The sequence below is a fragment of the Pipistrellus kuhlii genome, unplaced genomic scaffold, assembly GCF_014108245.1.
Source record: "Pipistrellus kuhlii isolate mPipKuh1 unplaced genomic scaffold, mPipKuh1.p scaffold_m20_p_2, whole genome shotgun sequence".
NCBI classification, from domain to species: domain Eukaryota; kingdom Metazoa; phylum Chordata; class Mammalia; order Chiroptera; family Vespertilionidae; genus Pipistrellus; species Pipistrellus kuhlii.
In genome coordinates this window covers 152652727-152676659 of record NW_023425515.1, presented here as the reverse complement: position 1 = coordinate 152676659, position 23933 = coordinate 152652727, and the positions used below count along the sequence as shown (strand labels likewise).

The window sequence follows — 23933 nt, the reverse complement described above, 5'->3', positions numbered from 1 at the left end:
CCACCCTCTGTCTATTCCAGAGTATTTTCACCACAAAATTAAATTCAACATCCATTGAATAATTACTCTCTATTTCTCCCTCCCCTGGCTCCTGGTAACCACCAGTCTGCTTTCTATCTCTGTGGATTTACCTGTTGAGGTTTCATATCCATGGCATCATTTGATATGTAGCCATCTGTGACTGGCTTAATGTTTTGGAGACCCATGTTGTGTCATGTTTGAGTACTTCATTCCTTTTTTATGAATGAATACTATTCCCATTGTATGTGTCTCATTTTGTCTAGCCATTCATCTGTTGATATGCATTTGGAATTGTTCCCTCTTTTTTTCCCCTTTTCTTTTTCTTTTCTTTTTTTTTTTCTTCTTTCTTTTTTCTTTTTTGCTATGAATAGGACCACTATGAACACCGCTGAACAAGTATTTTTGTTTGGTACCTGTTTTCAATTCTTTTGTTTAAGTGAGATTTTATAGTTAGCAGAGTACCTTAACGGGATCTAATCACCCCAAAGGGGAATTTTTAGGGCCTAACTCATTAGCGAGATCAGTTCAGCTGGTTTAGCCTACTAGCTCTGCCCTGCTCCAGTGTAAAATCTGATGAGGAAGAAACTTGTGAGCATGCCTGGTATAAAGAAAGGTCCGTCCCATCCTCCCTAATGCTAACATCTGGCCTCCTATTGTACAGTGCGCTCTTCATTTTCAGAGAATTCCCTTCTTTGCTCACTGCCTGAGCAGTTTGCCCAGGATTTGTAGCTATGGGCTTCCACCGTCACTGTCAAACTCCTTTGGTCTGTGACTTGCAGTGGCCGAGTGTCCCTTTCCTTGGTCCAAGGTGCTTCCTGGGCAGATCCTTCTGCTGCCACAGTGGTTGGGATCACTCTCAGCCTCGTTTGACAATCCCTTTGGGCTGTGACTTGCAGTGGCCGAGTGCCACTGTGTCTCCACATCACCATGTAGCCCGTGCCAGGGCGTGCAGCCACTGTGATGAACGGCTGACATGCCACCTGCCCTTTCACGCCACACTTTTCTCCTCCGCAGAGCGCCACCATGGCACGCTCCTTGCCTTGCCGCGTCATGTTTTTAGTTTGCTGGGCATGGAGGGCATTCATGATGAGAGACGTGTTCGCTGGAGAAAAGCGTGGCGTTGATGAATGCTAGAGGAGCACTGGTTTCTCTCCAGCCCGGGCAAGCGGGAAACAGGGAAAGGATGAAAGGCACTTGTGACTTCACGTTGAAAAGAAAACCTTTGTTGCCACCCGGCATCTTCCCAGCACAAAGCCCCCGCACCCAGTGCCAACATTACCATAACCAGGCCATTTGGCAGGAAGCTGTGTACCAGGGTGGCAAGCGCTAGTTTGAGGCAAATCTAGCTATGGAACTTTGGACAAGTTCTTTACTCTTACCTGCCCTCAGTCTTCTCATTTGTAAAATGGGAATAATTACACCTTCACCTTCTTTATAGGATTGTTGTCAGGATTAGATGACTTAATGTCAGTTTGGGTTTTTTTTTTTAATTAGACTTTAAAAATGTATTTTTAGCCGAAACTGGTTTGGCTCAGTGGTAGAGCGTCGTTGGTCTGTGGACTGAAAGGTCCCAGGTTTGATTCCGGTCAGGGGCATGTACATTGGTTGCGGGCACATCCCCTGTAGGGGGTGTGCAAGAGGCAGCTGGTCGATGTTTCTCTCTCATTGACATTTCTAGCTCTCTATCTCTCTCCCTTCCTGCTCTGTAAAAAAAATCAATAAAATATATTTAAAAATGTATTTTTATAGATTTCAGAAAAGAATGGAGAGGAAGAGAGAGAGAGAGAGAGAGAGAGAAAATCAGTTATGAGGACAGAATCATCAATCAGCTGCCTCCTGCACATCCCACACGGAGAATCGAGCCCACAACCTGGGCATGTGTCCTGACCAGGAATTGAACCATGACCTCCTGGTTCAGAGGTTGGTCAACACTCATCCACTGAGCCAAGCCGGCCAGGCTTAATGTCAGTTTTATTTTTAAGTGAAACTTAGTGCCTGGTACACAATAAAGGCACCTTATAAAGTCCCTTATTTATAAATTAGGCTGATTGAGTTAGAAGAGGATATGGAAAAGCAGAGAACACACATTACAGATCTAAGAACTCACTGTAATGACTTGAGCTTCAATTTCAAGTTTAAATCCTGTGTCCACCACTTACTGGCTTTGAATTTGAGCCACTTACTTAACTTCTCTGAATCTGAGGATCTCACTCTGTAAAATACAGAGGATAACATGCCTAAGGGGCAGCTTTGAAGAAAGCACTTAGCACAGTACCCAGTAGGGAGAGTGGCAGGCACTTAATACCTGTTTGTTTTTCTAGCGCTGTGGTTCTCAACCACATTCAAATCACCCCAGAGCTTTTATAAAAGCATGAATGCCCGAGCTGTGTCCCCAGAGAGAGGGGTTTAATAGGTCCGAGGTGGGGCTTGGCCTTGGTATTTTCAAAGCTGCCTGAGGAGAGTCGGATAAGCAGCCAGGGCTGAGCTCTGCTCCCCAGCAGATGCCATTTGTTGTTTGTGTTTGTTCGTTTCGTGTGAGCTTTTTAGATCTGCCCCCGAGAGACTGGCCAGAATGTCAGGAATTCTGGACATAGTCAAAAATTCAATCCACCTGCAGCTCTAAGCCTCTCATTGACAAGAAATGTTCGGCCAAGGAGCTGCATTCCATTTTATTCGGGGGAGTGGAGGGGAGTATTCAAAGAGTCTTTTTAGAGTCTTGAACTGGAAAGGTGGTAAGAAGTTTAGCCTAAGCCTCACACATAAAATATGGGAACTCCCAGTCGGTTGGGGATTTATAACGGGGGGTGATTCTAGGGTTTTGTACTCCTAAGAGATATAAATTGATGCCTCGAGAATTTAGTGTGGGGGAGGAATAGGTGTTCTCATAATGACACCTTAAAAGTCCGGGTCTCCACTAATGCCTGGGATAGAAAGGCAACATCTATAATAGCAGAGGGTGGAGGGGGTGGGTGTCTCAGGACTTCGGCTTCCAAGATGCAAGGCTAGGTCATCCAGAACCTTCTTTCTCCCTATGGGTTTATGGTATTAGTTACCCAATAAAAGTGGGGTTAATTTTACAACCCAAGTTAAATGTGAGCCAAGAAGACCTCAACGTTGCTCTAGGATTTATGAAAGTAAACATGGAGAGTGCTTGCAGGATTTTGCAACATTAAAATTTCAATGTCTTTATGTCAAGGATATGATATATTCATCTGTAATCGTATTTAAAGGTTATGTTTTAAGAGTTTTGCAAGAGACTATTTTCAAGTGTAAACTGAAGATACTTCCCCCATCTCCGCCTTCAAAAGGATTGTTTTAGTGACTAGGGAGAAGAAAGCAGCTGAGAACTAGTGTCTTAAAGATCAGCCCTATCAAGTTTGTTTTGTTTGTTTTTTCTATTATACTAGGTTCTCTAGATTCCCACACCCAATCCCCACCCCAGGGGGCCCTAGTACTGACTGTAGTCCTTGTTACAAAGCAGGAGCTTAGTAAATAATTGTCCTTAAAAAATAAGCATCCTGTTTGGTCATTGTAGTAATCCTATATAATAAAACCCTAATATGCAAATCGACCAAACAGCAGAATGACCAGTCGCTATGACAGGCACTGACCATCAGGGGGCAGACACTCAACACAGGAGCTGCCCCCTGGTGGCCAGTGCGATCCCACATGGGAAGCACTACTCAGCCAGAAGCTGGGCTCATGGCTGGTGAGTGCAGCGGCAGTGGCAGGAGCCTCTCCTGACTCTGCAGCAAGCGAACATTTCCCAAGGGGTCCCAGACTGAGAGAGGGTGCAGGCCAGGCTGAGGAACCCTCCCCCATTCCAGTGCACTAGTGTCGTGCACCAGGCCTCTAGTTTAATAATAATCATATTACCTTTGTATAGCACTTTTTAAAAGCATTTACACTGCTTGGTAGGCTCCTCGTGAGTTTTGGCCAATAGGGTAGAGAGGCCAACTGTTATCATCTATAGATGTGGCTCAGAGGCTCAGAGATTGCCTAAGGATAGGAGAATGTTAAACCCAGGAAGAGAATTTTGTTTCTCCTGACTTTGGCTTTAAAGTACTTTAACTTAAAAGAAACCAAAGGAGACCGAAACCAGTTTGGCTCAGTGAATAGAGCGTCAGCCTGTGGACTGAAAGGTCCCAGGTTCGATTCCAGGCAAGGGTATTTACATTGGTTGCGGGCACATCCCCAGTAGGGGGTGTGCAGAAGGCAGCTGATAGATGTTTCTCTCTTATCGATGTTTCTAGCTCTCTATCCCTCTCCCTTCCTCTTTGTAAAAAAATCAATAAAATATATTTTTAAAAGAAACCAAAGGGGGAAAAATGCTCTTTTGTTCAGAGGATGTATTGATTATAGCCGGGTTAACAGAGAAGAGGAACACCCTTGGTGAAAGTCCTTCCGTCAGCGTGGAAGGTGGCCTTTGGCTGTGGTCTGCCTCTGAAGCACAGCTGGGCACTCTGTACTCCAGTGTCTTGTTTACCATAGGCCCTTAGAGGAGTTTATGGTCTCTGTCCTTTGGTGCTGAACCTGCCATCTTGGGTCCTGATCTCTAGCTTTTATCTCCAGCCATTTGCCACACCGTCAATAATTGTCTCCCTTTCTAGTGTCTCCTTGTCTTCAGGATAAAACACCCCTCCCACTTGTTTAAAACAAAAATTGTTATTGCAACTGTGAGGCTGCAAACATTTTTTAAAGGTTATATTTTAAGGTTTTAAGGGATGGTGAAAACAAGGTTTCCATTGACATCTTCTGTAGATTACCTGGGGTTGAGTGACTCATTTGAAATTCTCCAATCCACAATTTGCCCATCCTCTCTCTGCAGCATAGAGATAATGAGTCTTAAGCATCAAGGAGCCTCATAACTGCACTGCCCTCTGGTTTCTTCCCAGCTGCACCCAGCCTCTCACCTCGGGGGGCCACCTAATTGACATATCAGTTAGAGTGGATCTTGTGCAGAATTCGCCCACGCCTTTGTATCAAATGAAGCAGAAATAATCTGTGTTTTAAAAAAACAAAAACTGTAGAACATGTGGCCAGATTTTCAATTCATTTCCTCTTTACTCTTATAACTACTTCATCTTCCAGCCCACCACCAGCTGCGAAAATAAAAGTGTTTTCTCCCATATTTAAGGATGATGTTGTGCTTCGGGATGGTTTTCTGGGGGTGAAGGAAACTTGACCAATGTGACCAACAGATGTTTTAAGCATGGATGGAACTGAGGAAAAGTCTGATTCCTTAGCTCAGTCTTTAGGATACTATGCTCAACTGCGCCCCCTAGTGACTATTTAGGGCATTGCGCAATCAGATCCAACTATAATATGTCTACTTGTGACCATGTATTACTGCATCAAGTAATGTCTATACTCTGTTTTTAGAGATGAATATGAAGAAGATGGATTCTGTCAACCATACAGAGGGATTGCATGTGCAAGATTTATTGGCAACCGCACTGTCTATATGGAGTCCTTGCACATGCAAGGGGAAATAGAAAATCAGATCACAGGTAGGCAATACCACTGAAATTCTGTTTATACCTTGACTATTATTCTCACCAATAGTTTTCTTAAGGTCCTCTGTTGTCCAGGGATTAGGCCAGGCACAGGGGTTAGGAGCAGGACCATAAAGAAACATGAGATATGATCATTAAAATATTATTAAGATTGACATTAAAATAATTTATTGAAGGTTGCTCATAGAGGAAAAGGAAGCTTTGAAAAGCCTCACGTTCATTTAAACACTCAGTAAATATTGCTGAATGTCTTCGATGTACCTGGGCCCTGGGGTATGTGATGGTGTGGGGAATAAAGCCAGTTGTTTATGCCTTCACAGAGCTTACTGTTTGAAAGCCACATCATGTAGACTGGAAGGGAATGAGTGTAGAGTCTAGAATTCTGGACTCTATTCCCTAGATCTCCATTACTGTGACTTTAGGGAAATCTTTTACTCTCAGTGAAAATCCCTTTCTTCATCTGTGACATGAATGATGAGGCAAGATGATCATGGAACTCTTCCTGCTCCAGCTCTCTAGAGTTTACCCTTCATTTTTTCTGAATTGAGAGTATCTTAATGGAGATCTAATAGTGAAACGCTTTTTAGCACACATGAGTTAGGTAGTGTAGGTTATCTTCTATGAGTTTGCACACCTAGTTCTGGTGCTTAGAGCCACTTTGTACCTATTGGTGTAGTTATTATACCTCTGTGCTATGTACTCCTGCAAGCCATTCAAATTGCCTTTATTAGATTCTACTAAGGTTTCCAGGCTTAGTAAGTAAAAATTCAGGACATCCAGTTACATTTGCATTTTAGATAAACAACAGGTCATTTTTTAGAAGAAGGAGGTCCCAAGTGGTTATCTGAAACTAGAAGCCAGGTGCATGAAATTCGGGCCTAAACCCACAGTCGGGCATACCTTTCACAATCGAGACTGCTGGCTTGCAGCCCCTCTCCTGCCTGCCTGCCTGATCAACCCTAACCACTCCCCTGACAGCCTGATTGACACCTAACTGCTCTCCTGCTGGCCCGATTGCCTCCAACTGCCCTCCCATGCTGGCCTGGTCGCCCCCAACTGCCATCCATTCCCTGCAGGCCCAGTCACCCACAACTGCCTTCCCCTGCTATCCTGATCACTCCCAACTGCCCTCCCCTCCCAGTCATTTTGTGACCACATGGGGATGGCCATCTTGTGCAAAGATGTAACGATAAATTTGCATATCACCTCTTTACTATATACATAATAATTCAAATGTAACTGGGTCCCTTGTTCTTGATCTGGCAACCCTGGGATTTAAGAGAAGTAAGAACAAACCCAAGGTAGGCACAGTGAACCCAAAAAAGTCCAGGAACTGTGTCCTGTGATGAATTTGAAGAACAAAGAGATGGCTGCAGGAGCTGCTTGACCTGGAGAAGCAACAATAAGAAGATGTAGTTGCCACTTGCTGAAGCCCTCAGGCTTTCAAGGGGAAGGATTCTGGGGTGTAGGGCTGATGAGGAGGAGCTGCTGAAGGCACATTTCAACCTAGTATGAGAAGGTTGAACATACTTTTTTACTAAGTGCTCACGAAAATAATTGGGAGTTATATTATAAATATTTGTTCACCCGTGTATAAAAATCTTCTGAAACATTTTCAATGGGCATCAGCTTACTGGAAAGTATTACAGTAAAAAAAAAAAAAAAAAATCCACTGAACTTTGTTTAACCCTGCATTTCCCAAACTTCTTTGGCTACGGAACCCTAGTTTCTCCAACACTACTAACGTTCTACATAATTATTGTTCGGAGGAACATTCTTTGGGAATCAATGTATTATACTAACAACCTCTTAGGTTGCCTTGTGAGTAAGCCCTTGTCAATGGAGGAATGCCGAGAGAGGCTGGCGCTTGCTTTGTACTTGGAAACCGTGCTGGATCTGAGGTTAGGCTAAGTGACCATTAACATTCTTTAATACTCACTGGAATTACTGAGTTGTGCTCTCTGAGAACTTCTAAGGGAGCTGCCTCCTTTTCGGAAGATGGCGTAGAAAGTATTCAAGCCACAAAGAAATTAAACACGTTACCCAAAGTCACCCACCAGCTGAGAGGCGAAACACAGCACAAGTCCTGCACTCGGGCCCAGCCGCCCCATCCCATGCATCCTGCCCAGCAGCTGTCAAATGTTTCAGAAACCTCACCGAACCAATAAAAAGTACCGGAGGAAACACAACGTTCTGTTGCTTTGTAATAAAAATGAAAAATATATTGTCCTTTAATCTAATTAATTCTTTTTTTATTAGGAAACGGTACATATGTAACTTAATCCTGTGTGTGTTTTTTTAACTTTGTAGTCAAAATTATTTTTTTTTCAAGCCAGTGAAAGTAAGCTGCTTAGGCATCTGACATGAATCTCCTTCTCTTGGCCTTGCCTGTCTGAGCCCAACAGATTCCTTCCAGGGTGTGTGTATATCTGATATTGGTTGGCTAGATAACCACAGATCAACCCCAGCCCTGGGAGTTAATAACTGTGTTTGTTTTCCAGCTGCCTTCACCATGATCGGCACCTCCAGCCACTTATCTGATAAGTGTTCCCAGTTCGCCATTCCTTCCCTGTGCCACTACGCCTTCCCTTACTGTGACGAGACGTCTTCCATCCCCAAGCCCCGTGACTTGTGCCGCGATGAATGTGAAATCCTGGAAAACGTCCTGTGTCAAACAGAGTACATTTTTGCAAGATCGAATCCCATGATTCTGATGAGGCTGAAGCTGCCAAACTGTGAAGATCTCCCCCAGCCAGAGAGCCCTGAAGCTGCCAACTGCATCCGGATTGGAATTCCCATGGCGGATCCTATCAATAAAAGTAGGTTCAATCCCTGGCCCTGTTGGGGGGGGTGTGAGGAAGGCAACCAGTTGATGTAAACACATCAATGTTTCTCTTTCTCCTCTGTCTCTCTCCCCCTCCCTCCCTTCTTTCCACTCTCTCTCTTAAAAAAAAAAAAAAAATCAATGGGAAAAAATATTCTTGGGTAAGGATTAACAAAGATAGATGATAGATAGATAGATAGATAGATAGATAGATAAACAAATGTAGGTGGTAGCCCTGGCTGGTGTGGCTCAGTTGGTGGAAACATAGTTCCATATACCAAAGGTGGTGGGTTCAATTCCTGGTCGGGGCACATACGCAGGTTGCAGGTTTAGTCCCTGGTTGAACAGGAGGTAACTAATCTCTCTCTCTTTCTCTCCATCCTCTTTCCTCTCTTTAAGATCAATTAAAATAAAAAATAGATGGTAGCCCCTGGCCCTCTGTACTGCCTTGGGGGCCAGCCACCCCATGGCACAGTAAAAACTAAAATTCCATCCGCAGTTATGCTTTCTACTAATGATTACCTTCCAATGGGCTAAATATACAACATATGCAGTCTACCTTCAAGTAGCTTCATGAAGATAATAATTTTAAAATATGGTTGCTGGTTCCTCATTGACTTAAAAATAGAATTACCATATGACCCAGCAATGACATTCTTGGGTATATACCCAAAAGAATCGAAAATAGGTGTTCAAACAAAAACTTGTATGCAAGTCTTTGTAACAGCTCTGCTCATAATAGCTTAAAAGTGTAAGCAACCCAAATGTTCATAAGTGGATAGACAAATTGTGGTATATCCACATAATGAAATATTACTCATCCATAAAAGCCAATAAGTGTCACTCATCCATAAAAAGGAATAAATATTATTCATCCATAAAAAGGAACAAGATGAATTATTATTCTACCATAAAAAGGAATAAAATCTTATTACAACATGACTGAACCTTGGAAACATTATGATAGTGAAAGAAGCCAGACATCAATGTATGATTCCATTTATGTGAAATATCCAGAATAGACGAGTCCATAGAGACAAGAAAACAGATTAGTGGTTGCCAGGGGCTGGGGAAGGGGGTCCAGGGTGGTGGGAAATGATGGCTCAATGTGTATAAGGTTTCCTTTTGGGATGATTTAAGGTTCCAGAAAGAGATAGTGTAGAGGTTGCACACTATTTTGAATGTTCTAACTGCAATCATGGTAAATTTTATGGTATGTGTAGTGTACCATAATTTTAAAGATTTGTATATGGGGCATCTCCATCCTCTCTCTATCCTCTTACCACCATCAAGCTAAAGACTGCTCCTCTCTACATTTCCCATTCATCTAGAATTGCACTCATTGATAATTTTTTTTTCATTCCCTTTTGGTAGTGAATACTACTTTAGTAGTTAAATAACTTAATGTATCTAAAATGCTTAGAACGATACTTAGCACACAATAGGAACAATATCATCAGTATTACTATTATTACTATCACAACTCGGTAGATTTTTTTATCAGGGATTTCAAGTAACAGCCCCCATGGTCTCATGGGAGGAGTACTTATTCGGACCTGCTCCTCAAGGGTGTCCAGTCCCTCAGCACAGAGAGGGCTTAGCTCCTGTGAGAAACGCATCCTGCGCTGCCACTAATAAGCATTCTCTGTGAATTAGCTTCTTGATCGCATGGTTCCTATCTAAGGCCCTCAAGCAGATGCAGAAAGAGCAGCTGAACTTGAACTTTCCCCGAACCATTCCCTAGGAAATTACTCCTATGCCCCAGTTCTGATTTTTTTTCCATGTTCAATATTAAAACTACTTGTGGAGTACTGGTTTTATTCCCGAGGCATAAGCTTTAAATCCTCCCAGGAATGTAGCTGCAAGGCCAGCTGGTGTCCCAGCCCAGCATGCAGGGAAGCCGCCCACAGGGCCCCTGACCAGCGTGGGGTGGGGGGGGTGGGGGGCGCTTGGCCTTGAGGTTAATGCAGAAACTGCTGGCGGGAGCTCCGCACCTCCTCTGTTTCTCCCTCACAGGGTGGGCGTTCCCTTCGTGTTTTTCAGATCACAAGTGCTATAACAGCACGGGCGTGGACTACCGGGGGACCGTGAGCATCACCAAGTCCGGGCGCCAGTGCCAGCCGTGGAACTCCCAGTACCCCCACACCCACACCTTCACCGCCCTCCGCTTCCCAGAGCTGAACGGAGGGCATTCCTACTGCCGCAATCCCGGGAACCAGAAGGAGGCTCCCTGGTGCTTCACCTTGGATGAAAACTTTAAGTCCGACCTGTGTGACATCCCAGCATGTGGTAAATAGCACGCCGTTGCCTTTATTGTGGTCCAGCCTGCATCAGCAGAGCCCCGTCCCGTCCCCTTTCCTTAGGAGCGTCCTATGAGTGGCAAGGGAGATTCGTGGTGTTTCTGTGATCTTGACCTATGGTTGTAGGATAGATAAACCTGTTGTTTCTCCACAAAAATGCCTGTTAGGTACCAAACAGGGAGTGAACTTGTACTCCTGCAGCCATGGTGTTAGTGGGTGTAACAGGCACCGTCTCTTCAGAGGCACAGAAGAAGCAGCTTGGCCCAATCATTCACGTACAAACACACTTCCCACATCCAAGTGCACCCACCTTGTAGCACAACAGGTGTATTGGCAGCAGAAAGAGAACTGCTTTCCCTGTGCCCTTGAGAATACCTACAGGGTCGGAGTAATGTATATAGAGCTATTACTCAGTCACATAAGGCAATTGGCGCATATACTGCCGAAGTCTAGAAAGAGAATGGGATTCCTACATCAGTTTGTTCCTTTTTCCAGCAAATGCTCGAAGGGTTGGAGGAAGAGAATGAAGATGCTGATGGAGCCTGGAGTTTGGTGCTCCTCTGGGAGTGATTCATCTTCCTGACCCTGGTTCTCATGGAGAATGTCGGTGGGGCTTCTCAGGCCTCGGGGAGGCAGGAGGTGGAGAAGGGGGGTGAGCATTCAGGATGTCACTGCAGGGGAGGAACAGCCGTAAAACGGAGATGATGATGACCTACACCGAGGGCTGATTGTGAACATAAATGAGTTGTTAACTGAAAAACCCTACGATGTTCTGAAGATAGCAAGTGTTTAATCAATATTATCTATATAAAGAAATCTAGGATGAGTCATAAACAGTCTGTGTACATAGGGATGCTTGCTCTCAGTTTGCCAAGTACTGTTGGAGAGCTCACTGTGGAGCAGGGAGGTTGAAAGAGGAATAGAATGTGATTCCCATCACAATCACAATGCGATGTGTATGATACAATGGAAGCTAGCACAAGAGTATGGAACAAAGAAGAGGAAGCTAAAACGCACTAAAGAAGCCCAGAAGAGAAAGCAATACAAATATAAACAAGAACCCTCAGTGATGAAAATTTGAGACACTCTTATTCTACAGTTTTGTTCTTATATGTTACGTGTTACCGTATTGTCTCCTGCAAAATGGTTTCATGGATAGTTAAACATGCCAAGTTTGACAAAGAGGTGACCAGACCCCTTTTGTCATGCTGGGCTTTAAAATGCCTTCACATGCAGCATGAAGAACAAATTATGAAGTTAACTCTTCCAGAGCAGCCATTGGAAACTTCAAAGCAAATTATCCTGTATTTTTAAAATGGTTTCCACTTAACAATTTATAATATGACTTACCCTGCATGCAATATTCAACAGGAAAAGAATAACAATAAAATATAGGCTGATGATTACTTAGTCACCCCATCCCTTCTCCTAAACCAGGTAAATTATAAAGATCTGCAAGAGCCATAGGCTTTATTTCCGCTCACCCTTGCTGCTGAAGAAACTGAGGCTCAGAGAGCCTCAGAATCATGCAGCTAGTTAACGGCAGGTCTGTCTAACTCCACGCTCATCATCTTGCCACTCAGGGCTGTGCTGCCTCAGGATGCTATTTGTCCTTAAAGAGAAACAATGAGTTATTTTAAAGAAATAACACGTTGTTCATTCCATAATGGGTGAATGCAGTTGTGCTTTAAGTGACTTCAGACCCTTAATTTCCAACTAATATCCATCAGAAATATGGAGGGGATTTGCTCATAAACTGGAAGATTTGTTGATAATGTGATTCAAGCTTTAATACCATTAGTTTAAGTCAAGACTCTAAAGTATCCTGAAGAAGTATTGGTTTTCATTTCAACGGCCTTCCTGAAGTAGTCAGACCAAACACTTGCTCTGAGGGATGAAAGAAATCCTTGTACAGTCTTTCAGAATGTGGATGAGAGAGAAAGATCACCTGCATTTACAAAATACCTACCATGGGCATACAAGATGCTCCTTGCTCTATATATTCACCTCCATTTAAAACTCAGAACCATACTGGGCAGTGGGTTTATTACCGTATTCCACTGAGGTTCCGGAGGGCTGAAGGAGTTGTCTAAATCACACAACTGATGGGGTTGGACTTTGAACCATTATCTGTTCACATAAGCTCTAACCAAACTCAAAGCTTATGCTCTTTTCCCAGATACTCTACTATCTCCCATTTAAAGATTTTTCAAGAATAAAGACAATAGACTCAACCTCTGGATTCCAGTTTATTGATTCCCATAATATAATATGACATGAGAAAAATAGTCCCTTGCTGATAAAGAAATCTATCACAGTATTACTCAGTGTATTATTAAAGTATTAATCAGTGCAGTGATATTGGAGACCTTCAGAATATTTCTTTCTGAGTATCAATCTGCAGAGAACACAGTTAAAATCCAGAGGACTCATTAATTCTAGTCATCTGAGAGATAAATTTAGATGAAAGTTAAATCTGGAGATGACAAGGCAGTTTTCACCACTTATAAAAATAATTTTTTTTTAAAAAAAGAACATTTTTATTTCATTTTGAAAGAAAACAGTTCCTCTAGAACTCTTCAGGCCAAGCCACAGATACATCCATTAAAGCAGGCGTCTTCAAACTATGGCCCGCGGGCCACATGAGGCCCACAGAGGAGTCTGATCCGGCCCGCCAGGTTTTTTGGGCATTGAGCGCAGCCGAGGTGTTACAATAGGAATTAGTAGTTCATATAGTCCGGCCCTCCAGCTCTCTGAGGGACCGTGATCTGGCCCCCACTTTAAAAAGTTTGAGGACCCCTGCATTAAAGGGACAGGGACGCTGGGCCCCCCAGGATGAGAATTAAAGAAGTGAGCAGGTCAGCACCGGCTATTGTAATTGTCCCTCAGTCACCAACCTCTGACAAAATAATCATAAGACAGCCCTACTGTATAACACTTCTTTAGAGCATTTGAATTTTTTTCCTTATTTCATCATTACAAACATCATGAAAGATATAGTAGGGATTATCTGCTCTGTTTACAATCCCTACTTTATCTTTGCAGGAAAACCAAAGGCCAGGGAAGTTGTAGGACTGACCCATGATCACAAATTAACTCATGGAAACTAGGCATCCTATCTCTAGGGCCACGCACAGCTCTTTCTTCCAAACCAGTGATTCTCACCCAGGGGGAGTTTGCCTGCCAGGGGACAGTTGGCAATGTCTGGAGATACTCTGACTGTCACAACGGAGTGGGGTTGCCATCAATTGGACAGAGGCCAAGGATGCTGCTAAACATCCCCAGAAGAACAGAACAACCCCAGAATTTTCCAGCCAAATGTCAACAATGGCCAAGGTTGAGAAATCCTGAAGCTGGATAGGAACTATATAATTTACACTGTAGAATATAGTATTATATATTTATTGCATAAATTATATAATTTAAAGTATAGAATAACAATAATATTAAACATCAATTACCATTTATTAAGAGATTGCAATGAGCTAAAGACAGTGCTAGGAGTTTTTTATGCATGATCTTATGTATAGTAGTCCTATAACTCTGTGAGTTGTGTTTTATTTTACCCAAGAAAAGAAAACTGAGACTTAGAAAAGTTAAGTAACTTGTCCATGGCCACAAGGTTAATAAGAAGTGGATCTAGGACTCAAGCCTATAGCCAATCTTTTAAACTCTATGATTTATAGATGATAGATAGATAGATAGATAGATAGATAGATAGATAGATAGATATTGAGAATAATTTTTCATCTTACAATGAGTTATAAGCATGTGAGACAGATTTGAAATGACTCCTTTCCCACTTCCCTCCCAAATGGGATGGAGTCTCATTCGATGTTCCTATGTTCGTTAGTTAAGTCAAAGTTAAGGAGATTTCAAAATCTCCATGGGGTTTCTCATTTTCCCACTGATAATTTTTGTTTTTGTTTCAACTTAGGAAGGCTAAAAGAGGTATAGGCCTAATTAAATGCAGAATGTGAGCATTGTGGTACTATCTAGATTCTAGAATAAAAGCACCAGAGAATAGTCAGCCACAGAATGTTTTACCCATGAACTTTCACTCTAAGACAGAACATAAAATTAAACACAACCAAATATAGCTGCTGTGTATCCTGGGAATTGGCTAGGACTGTGTGCATGTGCCCAGGCAGTGCTTGGAGAGAGGGGAAGAACAGAAGGTAGTTTGGGCAAGACCTGACCTCTCAGCCTTCCAGTCTTTTCTTTCCTATCCCAGGCATCTAACAATTGGATAGTTAATTATGTATTCAGCCAGTCACTCTTTGAAACCAATATGTGTTGAGCTCCTACTGTGTGTCCGACTTTGTGAACATGCTAGATCAGACCATATGCATGTGTAGCTTACAATCTAGTGGAAGCAGCAGATGAAAGAAATGGGAATCCCATTAAGCATTGTTGTACGGTTCCCAACATTTACGCGTGCTGCTGTTATGTGCTTTGCATTTTAATGATGGCTGCTAGTTGATGGAAGTTCTTTCTACCAGCATCTGCCCTATGAATTAATTAGGGCTCAAATAAAATATGTTAAAGTAATTGATCCTCCTGACCACAGAATAAAGGAATCATCTCCATTTTACTGATGGGGGAGCTGAGGCAATGTTGTTTCTACTAAAGCCAAGATTCAAACCAGGTCCATAGGACTCCAGGTCTAGTCCTCTGTCCACCATGCCACAGGTACTTACATCTCGATTATGTACAGGGATAAGCATTCCTTTATCATTTTCTTCTTTTCTTTGGTCGTTATGCACTTCCTAGGTCTTTGAGAAGTTATCCATTGATACTCTTTGCAGCTCTTCAGGTGCAGGAATGGAACTCCATCCACAAAGACATCTACTCTGACAGACCCCAGGGGCTCCACATAGTCTCAGCCCCCACCTCCCCCCCACCACTCAGCAGCTTCACCCTGGCCTCACGTGCTTGCCCTGTTCCCGTTAAGTCCCAGCCCTCCTCCCTTCCCGGCAGCCCAGGTCCCCAGTCCTCGGAGTTGGCCATCTTCCCTGAGATCCTGCCTGCAAACCTTCATTCACTACACTTTCACCTCTAGTCCCTGTGGCCACCTTCCAAGCCAAATACTGTGGGCTGGGTGGAAAGTAAGTCGAAAAAGAAACATTTGCTATGTTCTTTCCAACTGGCACCTAGGCACGCCTCCCAGGTTCACAGTTTCACTGTCGCCCTTATCATTGCTTTTCTACGCAGCTGTGGAAAATGTCTATTTCCCCAAGAGCTCCTTTTGCAGTAACCTGGCAATTTTATGTTGGCTGTATTCTACCATGTGACTTACGTTCCTTCTCTCTCTCTCCCACTAATTGAAATTCCTTGTTTTGTTCTTGAACTGGGTGGGGAGACAGAGCCTCTGTTGGATTGGTGTTCTTATTTTCAAACCTTGGTCCTGTATTTTACTCTAGGTCAAGTCCTGAGACCATGTGTCCAGGCTAGCGCGTCTGATTCACCTCTAAGTAAAGCTTTCTTCCTCCAGCAAACAACCAGCATTCCCAAGGGACAGTAAGGTGTTTACTCCTAAGCCAGCTCCGCTGAAGTGCGCCCATTGATAAGAAAAGTAGTGAACCATTTGGCTCCATTTGGAGTTTTCATACCTGGCACGTTGCTTTTGTGTTTCCTTTTAAGTCCTTGCCTTGCAGCCATTTGCCAAAGGGCATGTTGCCCAGTTCTGTGCCTGAATAGCCCTGACTTGTACTGTAACCTTACAAGTACCCGCCCTGGGTTCTGCTTTGTCACAAACCATTTTCTACAACGTGGTGGTTTACAGTCCGGGGCAAGGCAGATGTTTTCCAGATTGCGAACACTGCAGTTTTTAACTTGCTCTGTCAGCAGCCTTCTCCCATATTTCATAGAAGACCTGTTGTAAGGCAATTTGTCTTTCAGCCATTTCTTCAAACCGAAATTGAACATTACAGTGAACTGGATGGTGGGGAGGGGGAAAGGAGGAAGGAATAGAGCACTGCTTTGTATAGTTTGAAGCTTTCCGGAAGAGTTATTTTTATACTGCAGAGATTTTCAAGATGTACTTTGGTCTCTGGTCTTTATACATTTTCAACAAAGTAAAGAACAATAGTTACCCAAACCTTGTAATTAAGTCATGTTCCCTAAACACTTTTAACCATAAAATAATTTTAACCGTAAAATAACCACAAAAGTGTTTTTCACTGTCCCCGATATACATTGAGTCTTGACCCCGTGTGTCAGCCACTCAAGCAGTGAAGTCTTAGATGCTCTCAGCTCTTTAGGTCAACCACCAGGTCAGTAGGAAGTGCTCCCTGTCATCTTAACCCTTCTTAACCCTTTGAGGGCAGAAATATTTTTTTTTTAATATATATATATCACCAGACAACCAATTAGACAAACTTTTATTGAAGCTTAAAATTGTGGTGCAGAAATGCATTTCAACCAGGCTAAGTCCAACATCAGCATGAAGAAATGATGGCACCAAAATTTTTCCTCTGCTATCATAACATGTTGGGATTAATTGATAGTTCTCATTTTTCTAGGTTTTGTTTCACACAAATTTGTGCAGTTTTTTTATTAAATAGAAATCTTATATCTGTTAGGGAAAAAAATAGGCTTCAAGCCAACACATGTCATGAAATGTATTAGGACACTATTCCAGGACAAAATCTCTGTGACCATTGGGTCCTCAAAATAGCATTAAAACATTAGGGACTGTGTGCTAATTACAAAATCAAACTGATCCATTGATTGAAAGCTTCTTCAATGAATCTTTGAATCAAAAACATGCTTGAAATAAAAGTCAAAAGTTTTCCAAACTTTTTTTAAAGTGTTCCAACAATTTGATTTCAAACCAAGTAGATTTTATGTTTAGAAACACTAAAAAGAAAGTGTTTGTTTATAAATATAAAAGGAACAAAAACATCAATCCATCAAGCCAGAAAGAATTTTTAAAAAATTAGGACAAGAAAACAAAATTTAGTCAACTTTGCTGTTTTCTAGGCTGCTTAAATCTCAGAGTATTTGCAAATATACTCTAAGAGCTAAAAAAATGCCAACTCTTAAAAGCCTGTATTTCTAGTCACTTCCATTTTGGAATTTTGTATGTTACGTTTTATGGTGACAGAATTCAGATACAACACCACAAGGATTGTTGTTATTGGCTTTGTATCAGTCCAGTTTCTGGCAGGAAGCTAAAGGCACAAATGGAGACTTTTATAAAGAGACTCTTTATAATGGTGGCAGAATTAGGGAAAGCCAATAATGAATGTGCAGAACCCGGGCAAGCAGGAGTGTGAGGCATTACCATCCTAAGCCTGGAAAGTCAAGGGGACGATCAGTTGCCTTACTCCATTGTTGAAGCTAAAGAAAGAGGGCTCTCCAGGATGTGCTGGGACCTCAGGTAGAGGAATGAAGGTAACCTAACCCTCTACAAACCCAACAAGGAGGGAATCCTGGAAATAAACACATCAAGTGTACTCTCTTCTTGCCCGGGGCAGTTCTTCTTATACTGCCAATGCCTCCCATTGGCTGAACCTAACCGGAAGCCAGAGGACAAGGGGGTCCATTAATACTGTTACACACATTGAGGTCAACCACAGCATAGAGCTGGGCAGACAAGGACTGGAACTGGATCTGGTAAGCTCAGGACACTGAGAAAAAATATTCATCGCTAGCTTTAAGTCAGTTGTTTCATAAGAGAGTCAAAGTTTTGCAGGGGAACTAAATATAGTGCTGTCAACTCAGTTTATAAAATCAGAGAATCTTGGGAGAAACCATAGAAAACATCTAGTCTCTGTTTGAGCATTGCCAGAGACCTCCACAGACAGTGACATTTCTCCACCTCAAAGTGTTTGTGGGACAGTCCCACTGCTCAAAACTGGCCTTTGTAAGTTAGAAACCAAAATTTGCCTGTGAAATCTCCTGATTTAAAAAAAAAAAAAATTAAAGTTAGTCACTATTTTCAAAACAGCTACTATTAAGGAACAAGTCCATGTACTGGATCTAGCTTGTAACCTTTGTTGTCATTCCTTATCCAAATTTGAAGACATCTACATATCCTTTATTTAATTTTTTTTTAACCTAAGAACATGTAGTTCCTCCAATCTTTTCTTACCCACCCTCCTCCTTCTCTGGATATTTCTTGCTTCTTCAAAGCTCTTCTTTAAAATATAACTCTTAGAGTAGAAGATATGTGTTGGTGTACTTTTACCAGAATAGGTAGAAGAGGACCATGATGTTCTTGATCGTGACTTAGTATTGCCAGTGAAGGGTATTTTGTTGTTACAAGTGCCATACATGAGAAGTTTTTTGAGCAGTTTCATCACGATACTGCTGGGTCCAACTGAGCCTTCAAGTCTTCACTAAAACGTATTGGGGTTTTTGTTGTTCTGCTTTGGTTTGGTTACATCAAAAAATTATTTTATAGATTTGCTTAAATCATGGACTTCTTTAGGCAAGGTCTTTAACCAACTGAAAGTTATATTTGTTTGCAAAATTTCAACTGTTTGTTTTAGGTCATTATTTCAGCCTGTTGATCCTCTAAAAACTTTATTTTTCTATAGTCAGTTAGGTATCTTTCCTAGATTCAGGCCATTTTCAAGTTTGAAACATGCCATCATCAAATACTTGAGGATAATGTTAGACAGACAGGTTTCTTCAAGCATGGCCCACTACAATTTGATGTGACTTGCTGATTAAAACTGTTAGAGTACAGTCATGTGGCGAATTACAAACCCATCTCATATTGTTTGGCCACTATTTTTTTGTCCATAAGGATAAATATTTGATCAAATATTTTGCTAACATTTAAATGTGGTTGGTCTACCATTCTAAAATAATCCTATCAAAAGTAGAAAAAAGAGTTAATTTTATAAAACCTATTAAATTTTGGCCATTAAAGATTACTTTGCTTAAAAAAGTGGGAAAGGGACTTACATAGGCATTTCTTCAAAGAAGATAAACAAATGTCAATGAGCATAAGATGTTCAATACCACTAGTTTTTAGAGATATGCCAATCAAAATCACAATGAGATATCACCTCACATGCATTTGAATGGTCACTATAAGGGGGGGAAAAGGAAAATAGCAAGTGTTAGAACTATTTTATACTGTTGGTGGGAAGGCAAAATGTGGTAGCCACTATAGAAAACAATATGGATGTTCCTCAAAAAATTAAAAATAAAACTACCATTCATCCAGCAATATTGCTTCTGGGTATGTATTCAAAAGAACTGAGAGTGGAATCTCAAAGAGATATTTGTGAATGAGCCCTGTTCATTGCAACATTACAATACCTCAGAGGTGGAAGCAAGCCAAATGTCATCAGTACATGAATAGATAGAGAAAATATGATGTAGCCCTGGCTGGTGTTGCTCTGTAAGTTGGGTGTCGTCCCATGCACCAAAAGGTGCCAGTTCAATTCCCAGTCAAGACACATGCCCAGAATGCAGCTCAATCCCTGGTAGGGAGCTTACAGTAGGCTGCTGATTGATGTTTTGCTCTCACATAGATGTCTTTCCCTCTCTTTCCCTCTCCTTTGCTCTTTCTCTAAAAATCAAAGTTTTTTTAAACTTTAAAAATAAAAGAAACCATGGTATATTATTCAACTTTATAAGAGAAGAAAATCCTGTCACATGCAACAACATGGATAAATCTTGAGGACATCATACTGAGTAAAAAAAAAAAAAAAAAAGCCCATCATAAACAAATGCCATGTTATTTCATTTATATAAAATTAGAGGCCCAGTGCACAAATTCATGCACTGATAGTGTCCAACCAGCCCGCCTCGATTGGGACCAACCAAGGGGAGGGGACACAGGAGGTTGGCCAGATAGCCTTGTCCCTGATTAGGGTGGAGGGGGCAATCAGGGCCATGGTGCACATCAAAGCAACCAGTCATTCCAGTTGTTCTGGCGTTCCGGTCGCTTGGCTTTTGTATATATAAATATCTAAGGTAGTCAAATTTATAAAAACAGAAAGTAGAATAATGGTTGCCAGGGCCTAGAGGGAAGGGGAAATGAGTTGTTCAGTGAGTATAGAAATTCTGTTTCAGGATGAAAAAGTTTTAGAAATCGGTTGTACAACAGTGTGAATGTACTTAACACCACTGTTTACTTCAAAATAGTTAAGATGATAAGCTTTTTTTATATGCCATTACTATAACTTAAAGTTTTTAAATTAAAAAGAAAAGATTAGCCCAACTCTTTCCTTTTATAGCGGAGAAAATGGAGGCCCTGGGAATTTTAGAAACTTCTAGTGAACTCAGGTAGACTCCAGTTTTTGAGATTTTTCTCAATGTTCACAAATGTGTTATTGTCCTCCTAGTTATTGCGATTAAAACATTTTCTACAGAGAAAAAAATTTAATTGTTGTGTATGGCCTATCAGAGTCCCATTTTAAGAATTCATTTAAGAATGCATAAGGTAATAGATCACCTACTTAATATTCCCATCATTAAATTGAGAGTACAAATGGCTGGGCCCAGCATCCCACTGAAGGCCCAAATACCATGGTTTTCCATTTGGCTTCCAGACACCTGCTTAAATATCAATAACACAGCCCCTATCTGATCACAACCAGCATATTTTATAGTTTCCAACCAATAATTGGTAGCAATTTCTATTCACTTTTTGTGATTTTTTTTTTCAAAACAAGATCATAATTGAACTTATTTAATTTCCTTCAAATTCTGAGTTCCTGTAAGATTTCTTCCTACCTTTGCCATGCTGCAAATCTGAGCACTTTCTTGTTTTAACTCAAAAGTAATATCCCAGATGAGGTTTCATTTTATAGAAGTACTTCTTGAATGAGAAATTATGTGTACCTTGTTTTAGCTCAGGAATAAGAAAGGAGTATTTTCTCTCTTTTATTTAATTACTAATCAAAGTATTGAATATCATTGTAAAAATAAAAGAGGAATGTCAGATGTAAACTGTGATACCAAATTGATTTTTAAAAGGAAATTAATCATGTGATCCAGACTAAATTGTTGGTTCCAAAAATCCCAAGGATTAACTTGATGTAACTAATATGTGCATTTCGCTTTTAAGCAGTTATTCCAAAGTATTAAAAAACCTTCACCGTTCTAATTTTCTTTGCAATGCACTGGAGGTGTCCGTTACCCTTTAAAGTGCATAGTAAGAACAATGTCCATTGTTCTAATGTGATTCTTTTTCATGTATGATCTCTGCTGGAGACTAGCCCTCATTGAGAAGTAGCCTTGGACTCTTAAGGAGATGATAAAAAGCAATTTCCTATAGCATGTTAACTTTTATTAGTAATATAATTTATAAAGCATGGAAGTATTAATGGCAGACAGTCTTGCATTCCAACCCAGACGTGAACTCTTTCTAGTTTTGTCAAATTATCTGTTCTTTCTCGGCCTCCATTTCTCTGTGTGTAAAGTCAAGATAACACCCAGCACTGGGTTAAAATGATGAATAAAAATGCTAGGACATTTCAAAGAAGTTGGGCAAATGTGTGCTTCCTAACTTTCCATGAGTAACATTAGTTTGTTCTGAGGAATGTTTTTCTATACATTTTTCTCTGAGCCAGACATCGACTCTCTCCTTCTGGCCAAATGCAGAGAGCTGTGTGGGAAAGTGAGCCTGTTGTATGGTAGACTTACAATGGGCCCGAAGCTGCTTTCTGTCACTTCCAACTCGACCACGTATTGTTCTGCTTGATTATTTCACTTGGCAAGAAGACCTTGTGCTCGCTTGCATATCCTCCACGAACCCGAAGGAGCCAAGTGTGACTATGTTCAAAGAATTCAGCTTCTTGAAGTCTGTTCTGCGGCAGACCTACAGGGGGATTTGTCCCAGACCTCTCATTTACAGTCAGAGGCGCTCTGAGAATAATCTGATATGGAATGTACAGAATAGACTCCTTTGTTTGCCAGACAGGTGAGAGCCCTGCTTCCCCTTGTTGCAAAAACTCCGGGCCAGAAAAAATGACGAGCGTTATGTTAGGACTAAATGAGCTGGGTTTCTTTTGTAATCGTTACCCTCATAATGATTTCACTGGAAATCCAAGAAAAACAAGAGGGATTTTTCTCCCTTTGTGGTACTGACAAATATGAAAGTGTTGTATAATATTAACGATAATCATAGCATCCCACAACTGCGTGGCAGTTTTCAATCTCCCGAGGTTCTTACGTGACCATTATCTCTCACGTGAACCAAGTAAGCCTGAACAAGGGAAGAGATTCTTGCTTACGGTTATTTAAAATTCTCAGTCCAAAACTTTTTTCCCTGCATCCTTTCCTACTCTAAGCGTAAGGGGTAAAGACTGAGGGATTGATTTGTAACTGGTACAGAATAGATACTTTCAATGATACTTCAGTTATTATTTATATCAATTCTATGAAATAGGTATTAAGATTGCCATTTTGCAGGTGGGTTTGTTCAGAGAGGCTAAGTGCCTTCTGGAGGTTATGCAGATAACGACAAAGGCAGTCTGCAGAGTTTCTGACTCTAAAACATACATGTCTGCTACACCCGTGGTCGGCAAACTGAGGCTCAAGAGCCACATGCGGCTCTTTGGCCCCTTGAGTGTGGCTCTTCCACAAAATACCACGGCCTGGGCGAGTCTATTTTGAAGAAGTGGTGTTAGAAGTTTAAGTTTAAAAAAATTGGCTCTCAAAATAAATTTCAATGTTGTGCTGTTGGTATTTGGCTCTGTGGACTAATGAGTTTGCCAACCACTGTGCTACAGTGCTTCTAAAGAGGATAGCTGGATAGATTATCGAGAACTGTCTGTCTATCTGTCTGTCTATCTGGGGGACCTGCGGTAGACACTCTTCCATGTGATTTTTTTTTTCCATCTACCCACCCACCCACATGCAGACACACTTGTTACAAAAGAGACCGGTTCCTAATGGCTAGAATGATTAGAATAGCCTCCCAGAGATGCCTGGGTTATCTGTTTACTTGCTACGGTGTGTACAGTGGGGAGTTCTAAAGTAGCATGTCCAGCAAAGCTTCGGTGTTATTCCACACATGTGAGGCCTCCCTTGTCCTTCCTACTTCAGTGAAGCAAGAAACTTTACCATGAGAAAACAGGTGCACAACAGCAGCCATTCTCAAATTGTTGGCAGTGTGGTGTGGTGGCTAGGGCAGGAGCTGTGACACAACACCACGGGGTGGATGGGGGAGGGGTGTCCCAGCCTTTGAATTACTAGCTGCATGTCCTTGGGTACATTACTGAACCACTCTGCCTTTCAGCTCCTCACCTGGAAGAATGGAGATCATGATGGCACCTGCCTCCTGGGATGGGTTATGAGGGT

The 23933-nt window shown here is 41.7% G+C and overlaps 1 protein-coding gene across 2 annotated transcripts in view; it reads left to right on the top strand.

Moving 5' to 3' along the window:
* Positions 1-23933, top strand: part of ROR1 (receptor tyrosine kinase like orphan receptor 1) — a 390155-nt gene that overhangs the window by 345730 nt on the left and 20492 nt on the right. For both annotated transcript variants that reach the window (XM_036444659.2, XM_036444658.2), the window contains 3 exons: positions 5404-5531; positions 8039-8356; positions 10405-10650. In XM_036444659.2, coding sequence (XP_036300552.1) covers positions 5404-5531; positions 8039-8356; positions 10405-10650 — 692 coding nt within the window. The remainder of the gene's footprint in view (positions 1-5403; positions 5532-8038; positions 8357-10404; positions 10651-23933) is intronic.